This window comes from Vipera berus (genome assembly GCF_964194415.1).
Source record: "Vipera berus genome assembly, chromosome: 2".
In the NCBI taxonomy this organism is placed as follows: Eukaryota; Metazoa; Chordata; class Lepidosauria; order Squamata; family Viperidae; genus Vipera; species Vipera berus.
In genome coordinates this window covers 32,733,997-32,747,748 of record NC_138203.1, presented here as the reverse complement: position 1 = coordinate 32,747,748, position 13,752 = coordinate 32,733,997, and the positions used below count along the sequence as shown (strand labels likewise).

At 41.1% G+C, this 13,752-nt stretch overlaps 1 protein-coding gene across 1 annotated transcript; it reads right to left on the bottom strand.

Moving 5' to 3' along the window:
* Window positions 1-4,009: 4,009 nt before the first annotated feature.
* OTP (orthopedia homeobox) lies at window positions 4,010-12,830 on the bottom strand (the record flags this gene model as incomplete). Its single annotated transcript, XM_081315733.1, has 3 exons — window positions 4,010-4,540; window positions 11,710-12,119; window positions 12,794-12,830. 3 exons carry the CDS (start codon window positions 12,828-12,830, stop codon window positions 4,010-4,012), a joined length of 978 nt encoding a protein of 325 aa, XP_081171859.1.
* Between the last annotated feature and the right edge of the window lie 922 nt (window positions 12,831-13,752).

Below are 13,752 nucleotides of genomic sequence, written 5' to 3'. Positions count from 1 at the left end.
TTGGGGACTGAAGATTTATTTTATATGCTACATTTTTGGGTGCTCATCTTTAATATTGTAATTATGCACATAAGCATTTTCTACATGAAAATAATACATTCATTTAAAAAGATACATTATGTAAGAATCCTGGTTAAAGAACCGTGTCTGGAGACAGCTCTTCATTGAATAATTCAAGGTCTTCTTGTACCTCATTAGGAACTTTACAGATTGAAAGAACAGTTACTTGTCTTAGGCCTTAGCTGGTACTTCCAGTTAGAAATTAGAATTTGTTTGGGGTCTCCTAGCTTAATTTTTGACATTGCGGCAGTTTCCTAACACCTATGGATATTTCCACACAGAGTCACCATTGTCAAATCTTCTGAATTCATCTTATAATGACCCACAATTGTCTACACCCATGCCAATGTGAGAACTCAAGAGGAACCAGCCAGCAGTCCCTCCTGTTGACTTATAGGGAACCCCCAATTGAACTCCAGGTGGCACTCAGCTTCCCACTGTGTTTGATTTTGTGGTAGAAGGCTGAAACAAAACAATAAAATAACAAACAAACAGGTCAGTAGGCAAAACTGATCTGAAGCACAATGTGAGAATATTAGAATGTTATAGCAGGTTAACAGTTGTGAGGAAAGGAAAATACAGAAGTGTTGCAATTTGAGTTGGTTCACAATTGAACTGGAAAAAAAACTTGGTTGAGCTGCCTGTCTGGATAAGTGGCATGAGATCAAAGGCAGTGGTGGGATTCAAATATGTGAACAACCAGTTCTCTGTATGGATGCCGCTTCCGGAAGTCCATTCTGGGCCTGGGCAACAAAAAATTAGCTACCGGTAATGCCGAAATGGTGCGAACTGGCTGAATCCCACCAATGGATCAAGGGGTGATATTGCTCCTGAAGCAATGCTAAAGCCCTGAAGAGAAGTACCCTAAGTCTGCCTTCATAGCCTTTTTAATTATCAGAAACTAGATTTTCTGTATCAAAAGGAGTTAATAGAACTGGTCAGAATTAGGACATTTTTAATCCAACAACATTACACAAACAAGATCTGAAGAAGAGGGGAGACTCTTTTATTTTAAAAAAATACATTAAAAGTAGGTAAAAGACACAAAAATGGAATAAAGCACACAATAAGGATACCATGATCTAAATTAAGAGACAAAAGGCAGGCTAGAAAGATGCCTCTTTTTAGGGAAATACCAAATGGGGCCCTGGGTAATAAGAACTCTTTATTATGTTTCAAAACCACTATTGTGTTCAAGGTTAATATTTAAATATATGCTATTATTTAGAATCCATCAGAGATTCCTAGCTGAAGTATAGAAAAATACAGAGATTAAAGTACACAATAAATGAATCCTGGTCCAGCAGAACATAAAAGTGATTAAAAAATTCAAAACAAAACAAAATAAAAAAACATTCTTCTAAAGATCAAATTTCCTCTGATGCTGCATGTTTAATTAAAATAATTAGAAACATTAAACTCATTGTTTGGATAAAGATGCTGTTCCCAGCTTAACAAACAGCACATTAAAACTTCAAGAGTACTGTAGCCATTTTCCAAAGCAATAGTGGGTCATAAGGAGTACCATAAGGGTAATAGTTTTGCTTGAAGCACAGGGAGTCTTTAGAACTTATTTTTGAAATGATTGTTTATGTTGAATCATTTTCAGTCTTTGCGTTGGCTGTTTAAATGCTATATCATAAAGCTCAAATTAATTAATGTCTTTTTCATAGATATTATTTAGGCACAAACAGATGTCATTTTGAAATTAAAGATTCCTTAAAATATTGGGAGTGGAGCAAAATTATTACTCTATGGTATGTGTGTGTGTGTGTGTGTGTGTGTGTGTGTGTACACACCCTGGGTGATGTTTGCTGGGAGCCAGCAATGCCCTCATGTGAAAGGCTCCCGGACATGGCATCCTCCAGTGTGTAATTAAGAAATGTGTAATTGATGTGCAGACATAAACGAAGTGAGCGCATCCCATTAATAGGACAGAGTCCTTTTCTGCCTGGTGCCTGGCAACCTCGCTTGGCCTTTCGGAGACCAACTTTGCAAAAGCACAAGGAAGGGAAGTGATCATCTTCTCTGCCATTGCAGCAAGTCTCAGCAACCAGAACTGGCAATAATTTCTGAGCCAGAAAAAATATGTATGGCAAATGTACCTTCTGTTTTCACCAAGTACATTCAATTTTATTTCACCCTAACCCTAACCCTCCCTCCAATCTTTACTCAAGATTTTTTTAAAAAAGTGGAGCATTATTCAAGCCTACTATCTTAATCTGTGCCCTTTTTTATTACCAATATAGTCACAAAGGGTGGCTTGTTTTCCTCTCTTTGCCATTTGCAGACTTGGTAATCAACACGAAATATACATAAGCAATATTATTTTTAAGAAATCTGAAGAGGGGTTTTTTTATTGTATGCCTTGTCTCCTCTATGGTAGCTTGGTCTGATCAAATGTTTTGCTCTGAACTTACCAAGAAAAATATTATTTGTTGCAAATGTTTCACCACCAGAACAAAGGAACTTGGGTATTTGCCATTTTTGCTGTAACCCTTATATGTGCATTCTTACAAGCAAGTGCTTGTTTTAGATTCAGATATTTCTCGCTGCTGATATTTCTATTAGAACCTTGCTTCTTATACTAAGTCATTTGACACAAAGAAATCAAGCGGTTTATTGAAATTGTAATTAAGGAATGCTGTAGCTTCATTGCAAAATCAGAGGACTATTCCCAAACATGTGACAACTCTCCCCATTCCAAACTGGGGGGAAATGAATTATTTGCTCACTCGATTTAAAATACCCCTTATCTCACAATCGTCGTTCCCACTACGCGCAATTTTTTTATTTATCCATTTACATTAATGTGGTGCGAACTCGCTGGGAAAAGTCAAATCATAGGTTTGTAATAGCCTCAAACATTTATTAAGAAACCCAAAATTCCATAATAAATAAGCACAGACAGTATTTTTTTTTTAAAACATAGCACAAATCGACCAGTATGTAACAAGAATGCTTTATCTACACAAAACATCCTATTTCACCGTGGGTTCATTCTTCGAAACAGCTTGTTCTCTGGATTTGGACCAGCACATGCAGAAAAGGGGGAGAAATAGCGGCTTGCTTTATCTGTACAAAGTCTTCGCCAGATTGGAGGTCTCTCGGGTCCACGTGAGCCAGGCGTCGCTTGCCCGCTGCTCCGCGAGGGCGCGGGGCTGCGGCCGAAACAAAGCGAAAAAAATGAGGGGCGCCAAAGCTGAAAAGGGGTCGTCCTAGAAATTAAATAGCCCATCAAAGTGGGGAGGACGGGAAAAGAAGGGGCGGAAGTTTCTGTGTCGCCTTAAAAAAAAATCGATTGAATTCGACTCCGGTCGCTTAAAAAGGGTTATCAAAATGGGCTCTTTTCCTTGGACGATTCACGTCATCGCCGCGGTTCTCGCCCGAAGGTCGAGCTCACCCGTCCAAAAAACCTATCAAAACCCCCGCAAACGTGGCTATTGTGTTTGTATGTATGTATACACCTACACACGCATGTATGTGTATACATACACACATACACATGTATTGTGCATATACACACAATATACACACAAACATATATATGCCCCTGTGTGTTTGAATCGGGGAGGAACTTTGACAGGACTTAAATGAGGCCTGCTGAGTCCTTAGGGTAGGTATTTCTTGAATCTTAATTAAGACGCGTTGGCTCAGTCTCCGCCCTTGCAGCACGAACTTGCCCGGGGTGCTGGCCGGAGATCGCGTGTGAGCGCTTACATGCGTTTTTCTCTCCCCACAAAACTAGCCCATTGGTTTCAGATCCTGAGTCGGCTCCCTGGTAAGTGAGGGGCTCCCCCTCCTCTTTTAGGTAAAAAGGGGAAATAAATGGCGGGAACCAGGCCATCCGCGCGGGTCAGAGCAGGGAGGCCGGACGGAGGTGAAGAAAAGGCGGGAAAACGGGAGGCGCGGCTGGGAGAGGCTGCTGGCTGGGAAGGCGGGGGCGCCATTAGGTGAAACTCATGGAGACTGTGTGCTCCAGCGCTTTCCGGCGGAGGGAGGCGATGCTCGTGCCCCGCCACACGTCGCTGCTGTCCGGGGAGCTGCAGAGCTGCGGCGAGCCCGTCACGTTGCTGGGGCCTGGCAGGGAAGCGGGCACCATGCCAGGGAAAGCGGGCTGGTAGAGGTGCGACTGTAGGCCGGCGCCGTTGGAGCCCGTCAGGCTGTTGGACAAGCCCATGGAATTGGGTGGGGGGCCCGCCGCTAGGCTGCACTGCGACAGGGACTGCGCCATGGCCTGCTGCCTGCCCAGGGCCGGCGGCAAGGGCAGCTGCGACACCCCTGGCATGGCGGCCGCGGCCCAGCGCGTGTCGTTGGCGTGGAAGGAACACAAGCTGTCGCCCATGGCGGCCGCTGCGGCGGCGGCGGCGGAAGGAAACTGAGGCAGCCCTGGCGTGGGCAGCAGCGTGCCGGGGGCTCGGAACACGTTGGTGGTCTTCTTGCGCTTCTTCCACTTGGCCCGTCGGTTCTGGAACCAGACCTGCTCGGATCAGCAGTCGCCGCCGAAGAAGGAAGGGAGAAGAGAGGACCCATGAAAGAGAAAAGAAGGCCGGGTTAGACCGACGGAGGACTGCGCTGTCATCGGGCGAAGCCGCAAGGGCGTGCGCCCCACCCCCAAGTCCACCAGCTCCCCGGGAAGGCCCGAACGGCCGAGGAAACCCCGAAGATACAGAGGAGGGCTACCCTGTGGAAATCTCAGGGAGAAAGCGAGCTTTCTCCTACTTCCTCTGAAGCAGGGAATTGTTCTCAATTAACAAACAAAGGAATATATAGTGAAGGGCGGATATTATATTTCCATTGGGATTTTGGGAGAAAAAGAAAGAATCCCTTTTCAATAAGGGGCATCTGCCAGTTCTAAACACAGATGGTCAGAGGGAAAGAATAAATTGAAGTTTGTAAATATACAAAACTTAGTTTCCATTCTGTAATAAAATACAATGTTTATCTCAAGCATCACCATTGCCTTACTAATATACATTGCATTTAATAAACATTTAGATTATTTTGTCAGTTTTGCTATACTGTGATTGTTACCTCTTACTTTCAGGAGACGCTAATGGGCAAATTTAAAAAAAAACCTGAAGGGTTAGATTTAAATTGCTTATAGGCTGTAACTTTCCATTAACAGATCCAATTGTTATTTTCTCCCCCAGCATATTACTAGCACTGATTTTAAAATAAATACTTTTAAATAAGTATCACTGTACTTATCTCCAAATTGCTGATTAATAAAACCCTTGCATTTAAATATAATGAAGTTTTAGAATTTAGGTTAAACTACCTGGTGCAAAATTATAGCTTATTGCTAAGTGCTATTCTTCATTTCACTGAAGCTATTATCAACTTATCAGAAATACACAATAGCCATACAGTATAATCAAAGCAGATACATCATCTGACTATAGCTATAATGCAACATGATTGAAGGAAACATGCTAATTTGGGCTGCAATTTTATATTTTGTAGAAGAAAGTCTAAATTTATATAGTAGTCCTTATTTTGAATTCATATATTTGGCACTGATTTCTGTTAATCAACAAATATATCCAAATAGCACTTCTACCTTTCCATTATTATATGTTCAAGAAATAGTAGCGCATTCCTGATGAATCTTTTGTCTCTCTCTCTCTCTCTCTCTGACTCTCTCTCACACACACACAAACACTATACTGAAATGGTATAATATTTAAAATGTGGAAATTTACACTCCAAACCACAGCAAAACCAAGATTGAAAAATACATGCCAGTCTTCAGTTTATCTGTTTCTGTTTTGGACTTTATATCCTTAATTCTTAATCCCAAGAATAGAAGTCTAACAACCACTACTGCTAAATCGTATGTTCAGCCTTGGATTCAGTAACACAATGTCATGTTAGGTACAAATATGCTAGAGCAGCAACTTGCTGAGACCCACTGTATGTTGATATTTGGCGCATATAAGTACAATTTGTAATTGTTTATGGATACTTATCCGTGCTTTTAAATCATTGGTTTGCCTAATACTAGTATGGCAATTGCCAGCAGTTCAGATTATAAATGTTTTCATAAGCCCTGCCAGGCAAAGTGTTTAAGAAAAATTCAGACCAGATAAGTGTTTATCCAGTGTGATTCAGCTTATTTTTTTTTCAAATATATTCATGTATGTGAGTTTTTTACCACATAACCCAAAGAAGATTACATTATATGGTTCAATGCACACTCCTGTGACCCAAGAATTAAAATAATGTAATTGAAAATAAAAGCCAGGTGAATTAGTAACTATGAGTTTCACCAAGATCTAATAAATTATACACCAGTTCAAATATTGCATTTGGTTTTAAAAGAAAAAGCTAGCCTAGACCAATTGTCCAATATTTCTCCATTTTCCCCCAGAAATTCCAAATTTTTAAATGTTTTTAATGAGAATGGACATGAATTGCTTTATATCAGGTCTTGTATTTTCTAATTATGATGAAAACAAGCATATTTTCTATACCAGATATGAAAAGCCATTGCTTAGGTATAGTAGGTGTTGTGCAATTTAAATTTTTTTTTGGCTGAATTTCAGGAAAGTGAAAACAAAGAAAGCAATTATCTAGATATTTCAATGCAAACAGATCAGATTTCATTTTGCTATGAAACTGGGGATTAAACTCAAATGCTGCAAGTTTACTTACTAAAATGTTACCTCAAGTGAGCTGTTCTGACAAATGTACAGAATTTTGTTTTAGGCATTCACACATGCTTTAGTTAACCAAGTTTTTATCAGTTTCAGCTACTATTGACCTTACCTATGCTTACTTATTTTTTTTCACTTCTATTCAATCTTTTAATTCAGAAACTCTTTAAAAATCCTCTCCTAAATATATATACCTTCTTAAAAGCTTTTGGAAATTACACAAGTGTGACTTCTCTTCAAAGCTGACAGCCACTAAGATTTTAAGCATGACAATAAGTGTAATAAGGTTTTCCCACTTATCTCTAAATATAATGCTGAACAAACTCCATTTAATTCAAATATAGGCCTCTTTAGGATTGTGTTGTTCAGTTAGCTTTCTCTCTTTAAGCTTTGTATTCTTTGTTTTAGTTCATTTCTCAAATAAAATATTTATATAATTGTCATTTTTTAAGCGAAGGGGCCTGCTCATGAATTGCTGTTTGAAAAGAATATGTTGCTGGCCCTTTAGTCCTCTTCCACTAAAATTTAACTAGGTTTTATTATTGTTTAGCCAATTGGATTGGCTTTTCCTATTGTCTGCTCTTGCTTCATGTGAAAGGTGGTTTGTTTTTAACTAGCCTGGGTGCTGTCAACTGGCAAGTGGTGCAAGTATAATGTTTCAGTTTGCATTCTCAAGCACAGAGCCAGTTTGGTGTAGCGGTTAATTGTTGATCTGAAAACCAGAACACTTTTGAGTTCTACTTCCATTTTAGGTAGGAAAGTCAGCTGGTGATTTTGGGCCAAACACTTTCTCAACACAACCTGCCTCACAGGGTTGTTGTCATGAGGAAAATAGGGGGAGGAAGTAGTAATGCATGTTTGCCACCTTGAATTACTTATATTGTAATAAAGGTAGGGTAAAAAATATAAAAAATAAAAATAAATAATCCACCTGTTTAAAAGATAATCGGGATTACTATTCATAGAAGGAAGAACTAGTTGCTTCCCGATCAGTTTCTATCATTTTTTTCTCTCCAATCTTTTAACACTTAAATTTTAACATCTTTAATCTTTGTGTTCATGTATTAAGAATGCCATAACTCCTTAGAGAGCACATTTGTTAATTTCAGAGTAATACGGACTACAGATTTGACCACAATTTCCATGTTTTTGAAAATAAAGTTGCTTTTTGCTTTTCTCAACACCATTGTTGAAATCTTGACTTTGGAGGCGTGTGGGTCCCAAGCAGAGAGATATTTTTCCAAACCCTTTTATTTAGACTGGAAAACATGCTTGGGCCCGTTAGCAAAAAAACAACAGATGTTAAATGTCAAAATTTTATAAGAATAATAATTGAATAGAAGAGGAGGGAAGATGTGGAGCAGAGGAGAAAGAATTTTGTTCAATTACATTTTAGGGTTAGTTAAATGGTGGCCACAAGATCATTTTATGTGTCATGGTTTACTGGGGTTGTAAAAGAATTTCCATCAAGTCTGGATCACCTCATTTCAGAGCAACAGCGCATATGCTTTTGAAAATGTGGATGTATCCATTTGGAAACCAGTGCATGACAGATTAAACAGGAGCAAGAACCAGGGGGATACTTGGAGAAAGCAGCCTTGACAGCTAGGCTCTGGAAATATATTAGCCAGAGACATTTGGGAAACTTTGCCTTGAGATCGGCATACCAACAATTACCTCTTAGCTTCTGCATCAGCCAATAGTATTAACAGGGTACAAGGAGTCTGATGGAGTTTGCAATTTCAAACTCTGCTTTAATGACAATCTGCTATTACGGTAATGTAAATGTATTTAGAGAAATATAGCCCTTTAATCCCCCAGCTATAAACAGGGGAGAAGTAGTCAAGGGGATATTTCCTTCCTTCCTTCCTTCCTTCCTTCCTTCCTTCCTTCCTCCCTCCCTCCCTCCCTCCCTCCCTCCCTCCCTTCCTTCCTTCCTTCCTTCCTTCCTTCCTTCCTTCCTTCTTTCCTTCCTTTTTATTCCCCTCTCTATCTTCACCCAAAGCCTTATGAAGATCTCACTGGAATCCATCAGATGATTAATGGGAAGATTTGGTAGGAAATCTGGAGAGCTGCATTAAAGCTCAGATCTCAGGTTCATTTCGATCAGCCAGCCGTGAACTCTAGGCCGAATTCATTACGCTTTAATAGTTGCTGGGAGAGGAAGAAAATGCAATTTCTCATTCCATTAGAAAACTAGAAAATACTCTCAGCTTGTCCCCTATTAAGATGTGGCAGGTGACATGGCCAGCGCAGAGGGACACGGTCAATGGAGTCCTTGCACATTATTTTTAGGTTGGTGTAAAATATTGAAAGGCAAGCCTGAGCTGAGCAGAAGTTATTTCACTGATTTGCTTTTTATGTAAATAAAATATTGAAAGTTAATTAATCAGCACGAGAGACTAATGATTATGCTTATTATATTGCATCGGATTGCTGTCATTTGCATGATTCTCACATTGCTGCTTAATAAGCCATTCTGGGTTATAAATAATTCTGAAATTGGTTTCTAATAATGGCATGCTATAAAAAGAATGGTTTTATTACTATTACACCCAGTCTGGGAAGCTGGGGGGGGAATAGTACAGCAGTAACATAAAGGAGAATAAGCTTCCGCCTTGACAAGCAGGAATAGCTTTTTAAAATGTAGACCAGAAAATAGAAAAGATATAATTTATTCTTGCATGTAAGGGTACATCCAGGGCTGCTGCAGTAAAAGCGGGCGTGTGAAGCATTTTGGATATGTGTAGAGTCCCCACGCACCGAAAAGGTGGTGTGAGACCATAAACTCAGCCATTACTCTTCCATTTCGTCAAGTAGCAAAAATACAATGAACTGGGAAGTAAATACATTTCCCATAATTTATTTTTTGCACAAGCTTACACAGTGTTAATCATTCTGAAGTGTTAATTAAGAAGGTTATGTTGATTTGATTACATTTTAAACTGCAGAACATTATTGTAAAGAATATTTAAATTGCCACTCGATTAAACTGTTTCTATTCAGCTGCCTGAAGCCATTAGAAGACTGTAAGATTATGTAGATGTTTTCCTAGCTTGCAGTTCACTGAGAGATAAATCCAGTCGATGTAATTGGGCTTGCTTATAAGAAAGTCTTGAAGTCTATGGAAATTGGCTTTAGGTAAGATGTAACTGGAGAAAAGCAATTGTTAGATATTTTCAAATAAAAAAAAAATCTCTACATTTTAATAGTATTTTTAAATTAATAATTGAGGTAGTTGTAAAGAGCTATGTTAATAGGTTTTAAGGGGATGGATATTTTGTTCTACCATATGATTGTAAATCAAAGTCAATATACATTTTCATTTCCTGAGAATAAAAGTAAAATCATTTAGTTTAAAATCTGTGTATTTGCCCTTTTTTTACTAAACATTTGTAGTGGTATATATAATAACTTTCTTTGGAATTTATTGGTTTTGGGAAGAGTGGATGAATAACCACCATTTCCTTAATATATTTGCGTTTTGCTTTTTTAAAAAATCAACCTTTGCCAAAATCCAGTGTAATTTATTTGACCTTGTTTTCTTTTTCTTTTTAATTTTGTCACCAACTAAAAACTTCTCTTATTTTAGCTGAAACCTTTGAGATATAATTCACAGTAATGTCTGTTGTATATATTCTAACTAAATCTTACCTTTGAAAAATAAATATTTTCTTTCAAAAATAAGTTTTATTCATTAAAACATACAATTGGACACTTTTTATTTTGTACAATAAAGGCCTAATTTGCAGTTATCTCCCTTTTAAATATGTTTATTATTTTTCTGAAGTGTTTAAAATGAATAGATGGGTGATAACAGACAATCTAGAAAAGACACGTTTTAAAATCTTAAGGATTTCTAAGTGCAAGTTTAAAAATTCCATTGAATTTCCACTGGTATTCTCCAGCTGCCAATGAATTAATTAGACTTTGCTCTGCAAAGTCAGAAGACACTCCAATTGTATCAAAATTTGTTTGGAAATAAATCTGGCAGATTTTTTTTCAATTCTCGACATCTTTTTAATGTCAAGCCAAGACCATTTCTATTGGATCCAACAACATTTAATAAGATTAAAACATGAACTTTTTAATGGAATTTTTTTAGACTCTAAGTAAAAATAGATTTCAAAATATTTAAGTAGTGTAATCCAAGATCAAAAGAATCAAAGAAAGAAAAGTTCAGGACTAAGAACAGCGCAGTTGCTTTAAAATGACTCACAAATTAAATCCAAATCAGTTGATATCAAAATTAGAACAATTACAATAATATTCACTTGATTGATCATGAGGACTAAGGTGAATACAAATTTATTTCTACGTATAAAATTTAATAAACGTTTTACACTTATATTATCTTTTCTCAAATATATTTATCTTGTTCACAAATAAAAAGTTTGGGTCAATCTAGAGATTCTCCGAATAAATAAAACCCTCTAACCTTTCTTTCACAAAGACTTTACTCAGAGACCTATCCCTCTGATATTGGTGACAGTTAAATTAAGAAAGGTGTCTAGGAAAGGAGTGCCAGTCGTTTGCACCAGAAACCAATTTGTGCAGCAACTAAATTTGCAGGTGGTTCAAAATAAAACCATCGCTAAAAGTCTGCAACCTTGCGCTAGGAGCAAAACGGGAGAAATTAGTACTCCTATTGCTCATCTTCAGCTCTTGAAAGCAAAAGGCTTTGTCCCTCGGATGCCTTTTTATCCTTTCACTTCAGGCAAACTTTGGACTCCAGCCGGAAGGGCCACGGCGAACGAAAAGGTTCTCTGTGCCGGAGTGAAGGAATCGGGATGGCTGGCGTTCGCTTGGCTCGCCTTTCCGACTCTCCCTGTTCTGCGCCTCCTAGCTCGGGCCGGGACCTGGGGAGGAGGAGGAGGAGGACCAGCCTTGGCCTGGCAGGCCCTGGGCTACCGGGGAAGGGGGGAAAGGGCCGGGCCGGCCCTTGCCGAGGCCGAAGGAAGGCAAGGATTCAGAGGGCTTAGCCGCATACCTGGACTCGCGACTCGGTGAGGCCGATGCGCAGAGCCAGCTCCTCGCGCATGAAGATGTCCGGGTAGTGAGTCTTGGCGAAGCTGCGCTCCAGCTCGTTGAGCTGCGCCGGCGTAAAGCGGGTCCGGTGCCGTTTCTGCTTTTGCTGGCCCTGCTGCGGTCCGGCCTGGCTGGGGTTCTGCCCTCCCGGCGGCCCGGGCTGCTTGTCGGGGTCTTTGGTGCTCACGGCCAGCGCGCTCGGCGTCGAACCCACCGTGGTGATGTCCTCTCCGGATAGCAGCGTGGCCCCTTCCACCGCGTCCGGGTTGGGCGCCAGGTCCCCCGGGTGGCCTCCGGGATCCGAGCCTGCGACGCCCAAGCGGCACTTCACAGCCTCCCGGTGGCCCAGCAGCTCGGCGGCGTCCTTCATTCCTGCGGAGGCAAAGCAGCGGCCCACCACGCTTCAGCGTCGGATCCACTAAGGGCGGGCAAGGCGGCAACCTTCCCCGGGCGCCGGAGCCGGGATCCTGCCCCGGGCACGCCGGAGGAAGGGAGCCGCCGACTTGCAGGGAACTCGAGTACCATCCCGCTTAAATAAGAGCCGCGGCTTGGGGGCCCTAGCCGCCCCTTTCCCGGCCGAGCGAGAAGTAGCTCCTTTGGCTCAACAACATCCAGTTGTCCAAACCCCAATAAATGCCTGAAATTATAAATCAATCTATGCCTTCAATTCTTTAACAAGAACTTAAGGGAAAGAAAATAAAAAAGAGGGGGGGGAGAGAAAATAACCAAGTCGAAGACCTGGAGGAGGAAGAAGAGGAGGAGGAGGAGGAGGAGGAAGAGGAGACAAAACTCCAAGCGAAATGGCCCCCCAATCGTGCTTTTAGATCTACATATTCCATAGTTGTTGTTGTTTTTAAGAGACGAAGTTAAATCAAATTAAACTTTAATACAGTACAATTACTTCTAAAGAAATTAGCCCATTTAGATCGCATTAAGGTAAAATCAGGCACAAATTGTCAATTTCCTGCTCTTGGTTTCTTCCTGGGCTGCTGGATGATGAGGAGAGGGAGCAGGGAAAGGGGGGAAGAAGCCTGGGGGCAACTCACCGAGCCGGGCGTCCAGGAGGTCGGCGTGTGATAACATCGCGCACCGCTCCAGGGCGAAAGCTGTTCCCCCCCAAATTTTAGCGGTTGGTCGTTGATTTTTTATATATATAAAAAAAGGGGGGCGAAGTTAAAATAGATCTACTTTCTCTACAGCTTATGGATATATATTTATATATAGATCGCCTAAATGAAAGAAAATTCGGTGTGTGGTTAAAAAGGGGGTCTCTTGCATTATAATGTCCTTTAGAGAGACGGGGAGGTGCTTAACACTTCAGTGAACCCGTGAGCAGCTCAGCGAAGGGACCAATCAGGAGGGCAGCCTGCAAATGTCAGCACCCAGAGAGTCCCCGCTCCACCCGCCCGCAGCCAAGGCACCCGCCGCTGCCGCGCCAGCCGAACGCCGCGCGGGCTGGGCTTTTAAAGCCCCTTTACAATTCGGTCCCCCCGACTGATTGACTGCATTAGGGACAACCTTCCCCCACAACCCGCCCGCCTCCTCCTTCTCCTTCTCGTCCTCCTCCTCCTCTTCTTCTTCCTTCTTCTGACCTCCTGATCAAATTAATTGGAAATGACTGACAAAGCCAAGCCAATAAAAGGGGCATATTGGGGGGGGAAACGCCAATGGCTGGAGGGGTGCCTAGCTTGCTCCTTATCGCAGGGAGGCCTTGAGCCCTCTGGTGGGGACTTCTCCCACCTTTTAGGGCCCGGGTGGGGAGGGGGAAAGAGGGAGCAAGAGGTCCCACACAACTGCGGAGAGGGGGGTGACGTGCTGGATGGCTTTATTTTAAAGGGTCTCTAATCCGGCCATTTCAAACATGGTAAAACTGCAGTCCGGGATGATTGGAATAAAGTGGAGTATAACCCTGATGAAATTTATACTCTAATCGGGATGCCTCTTTGCTCTCCCTCCTCCTATGAACTTAGTCCCCTTGAATTAAATATTCGTATATTTAAAAACA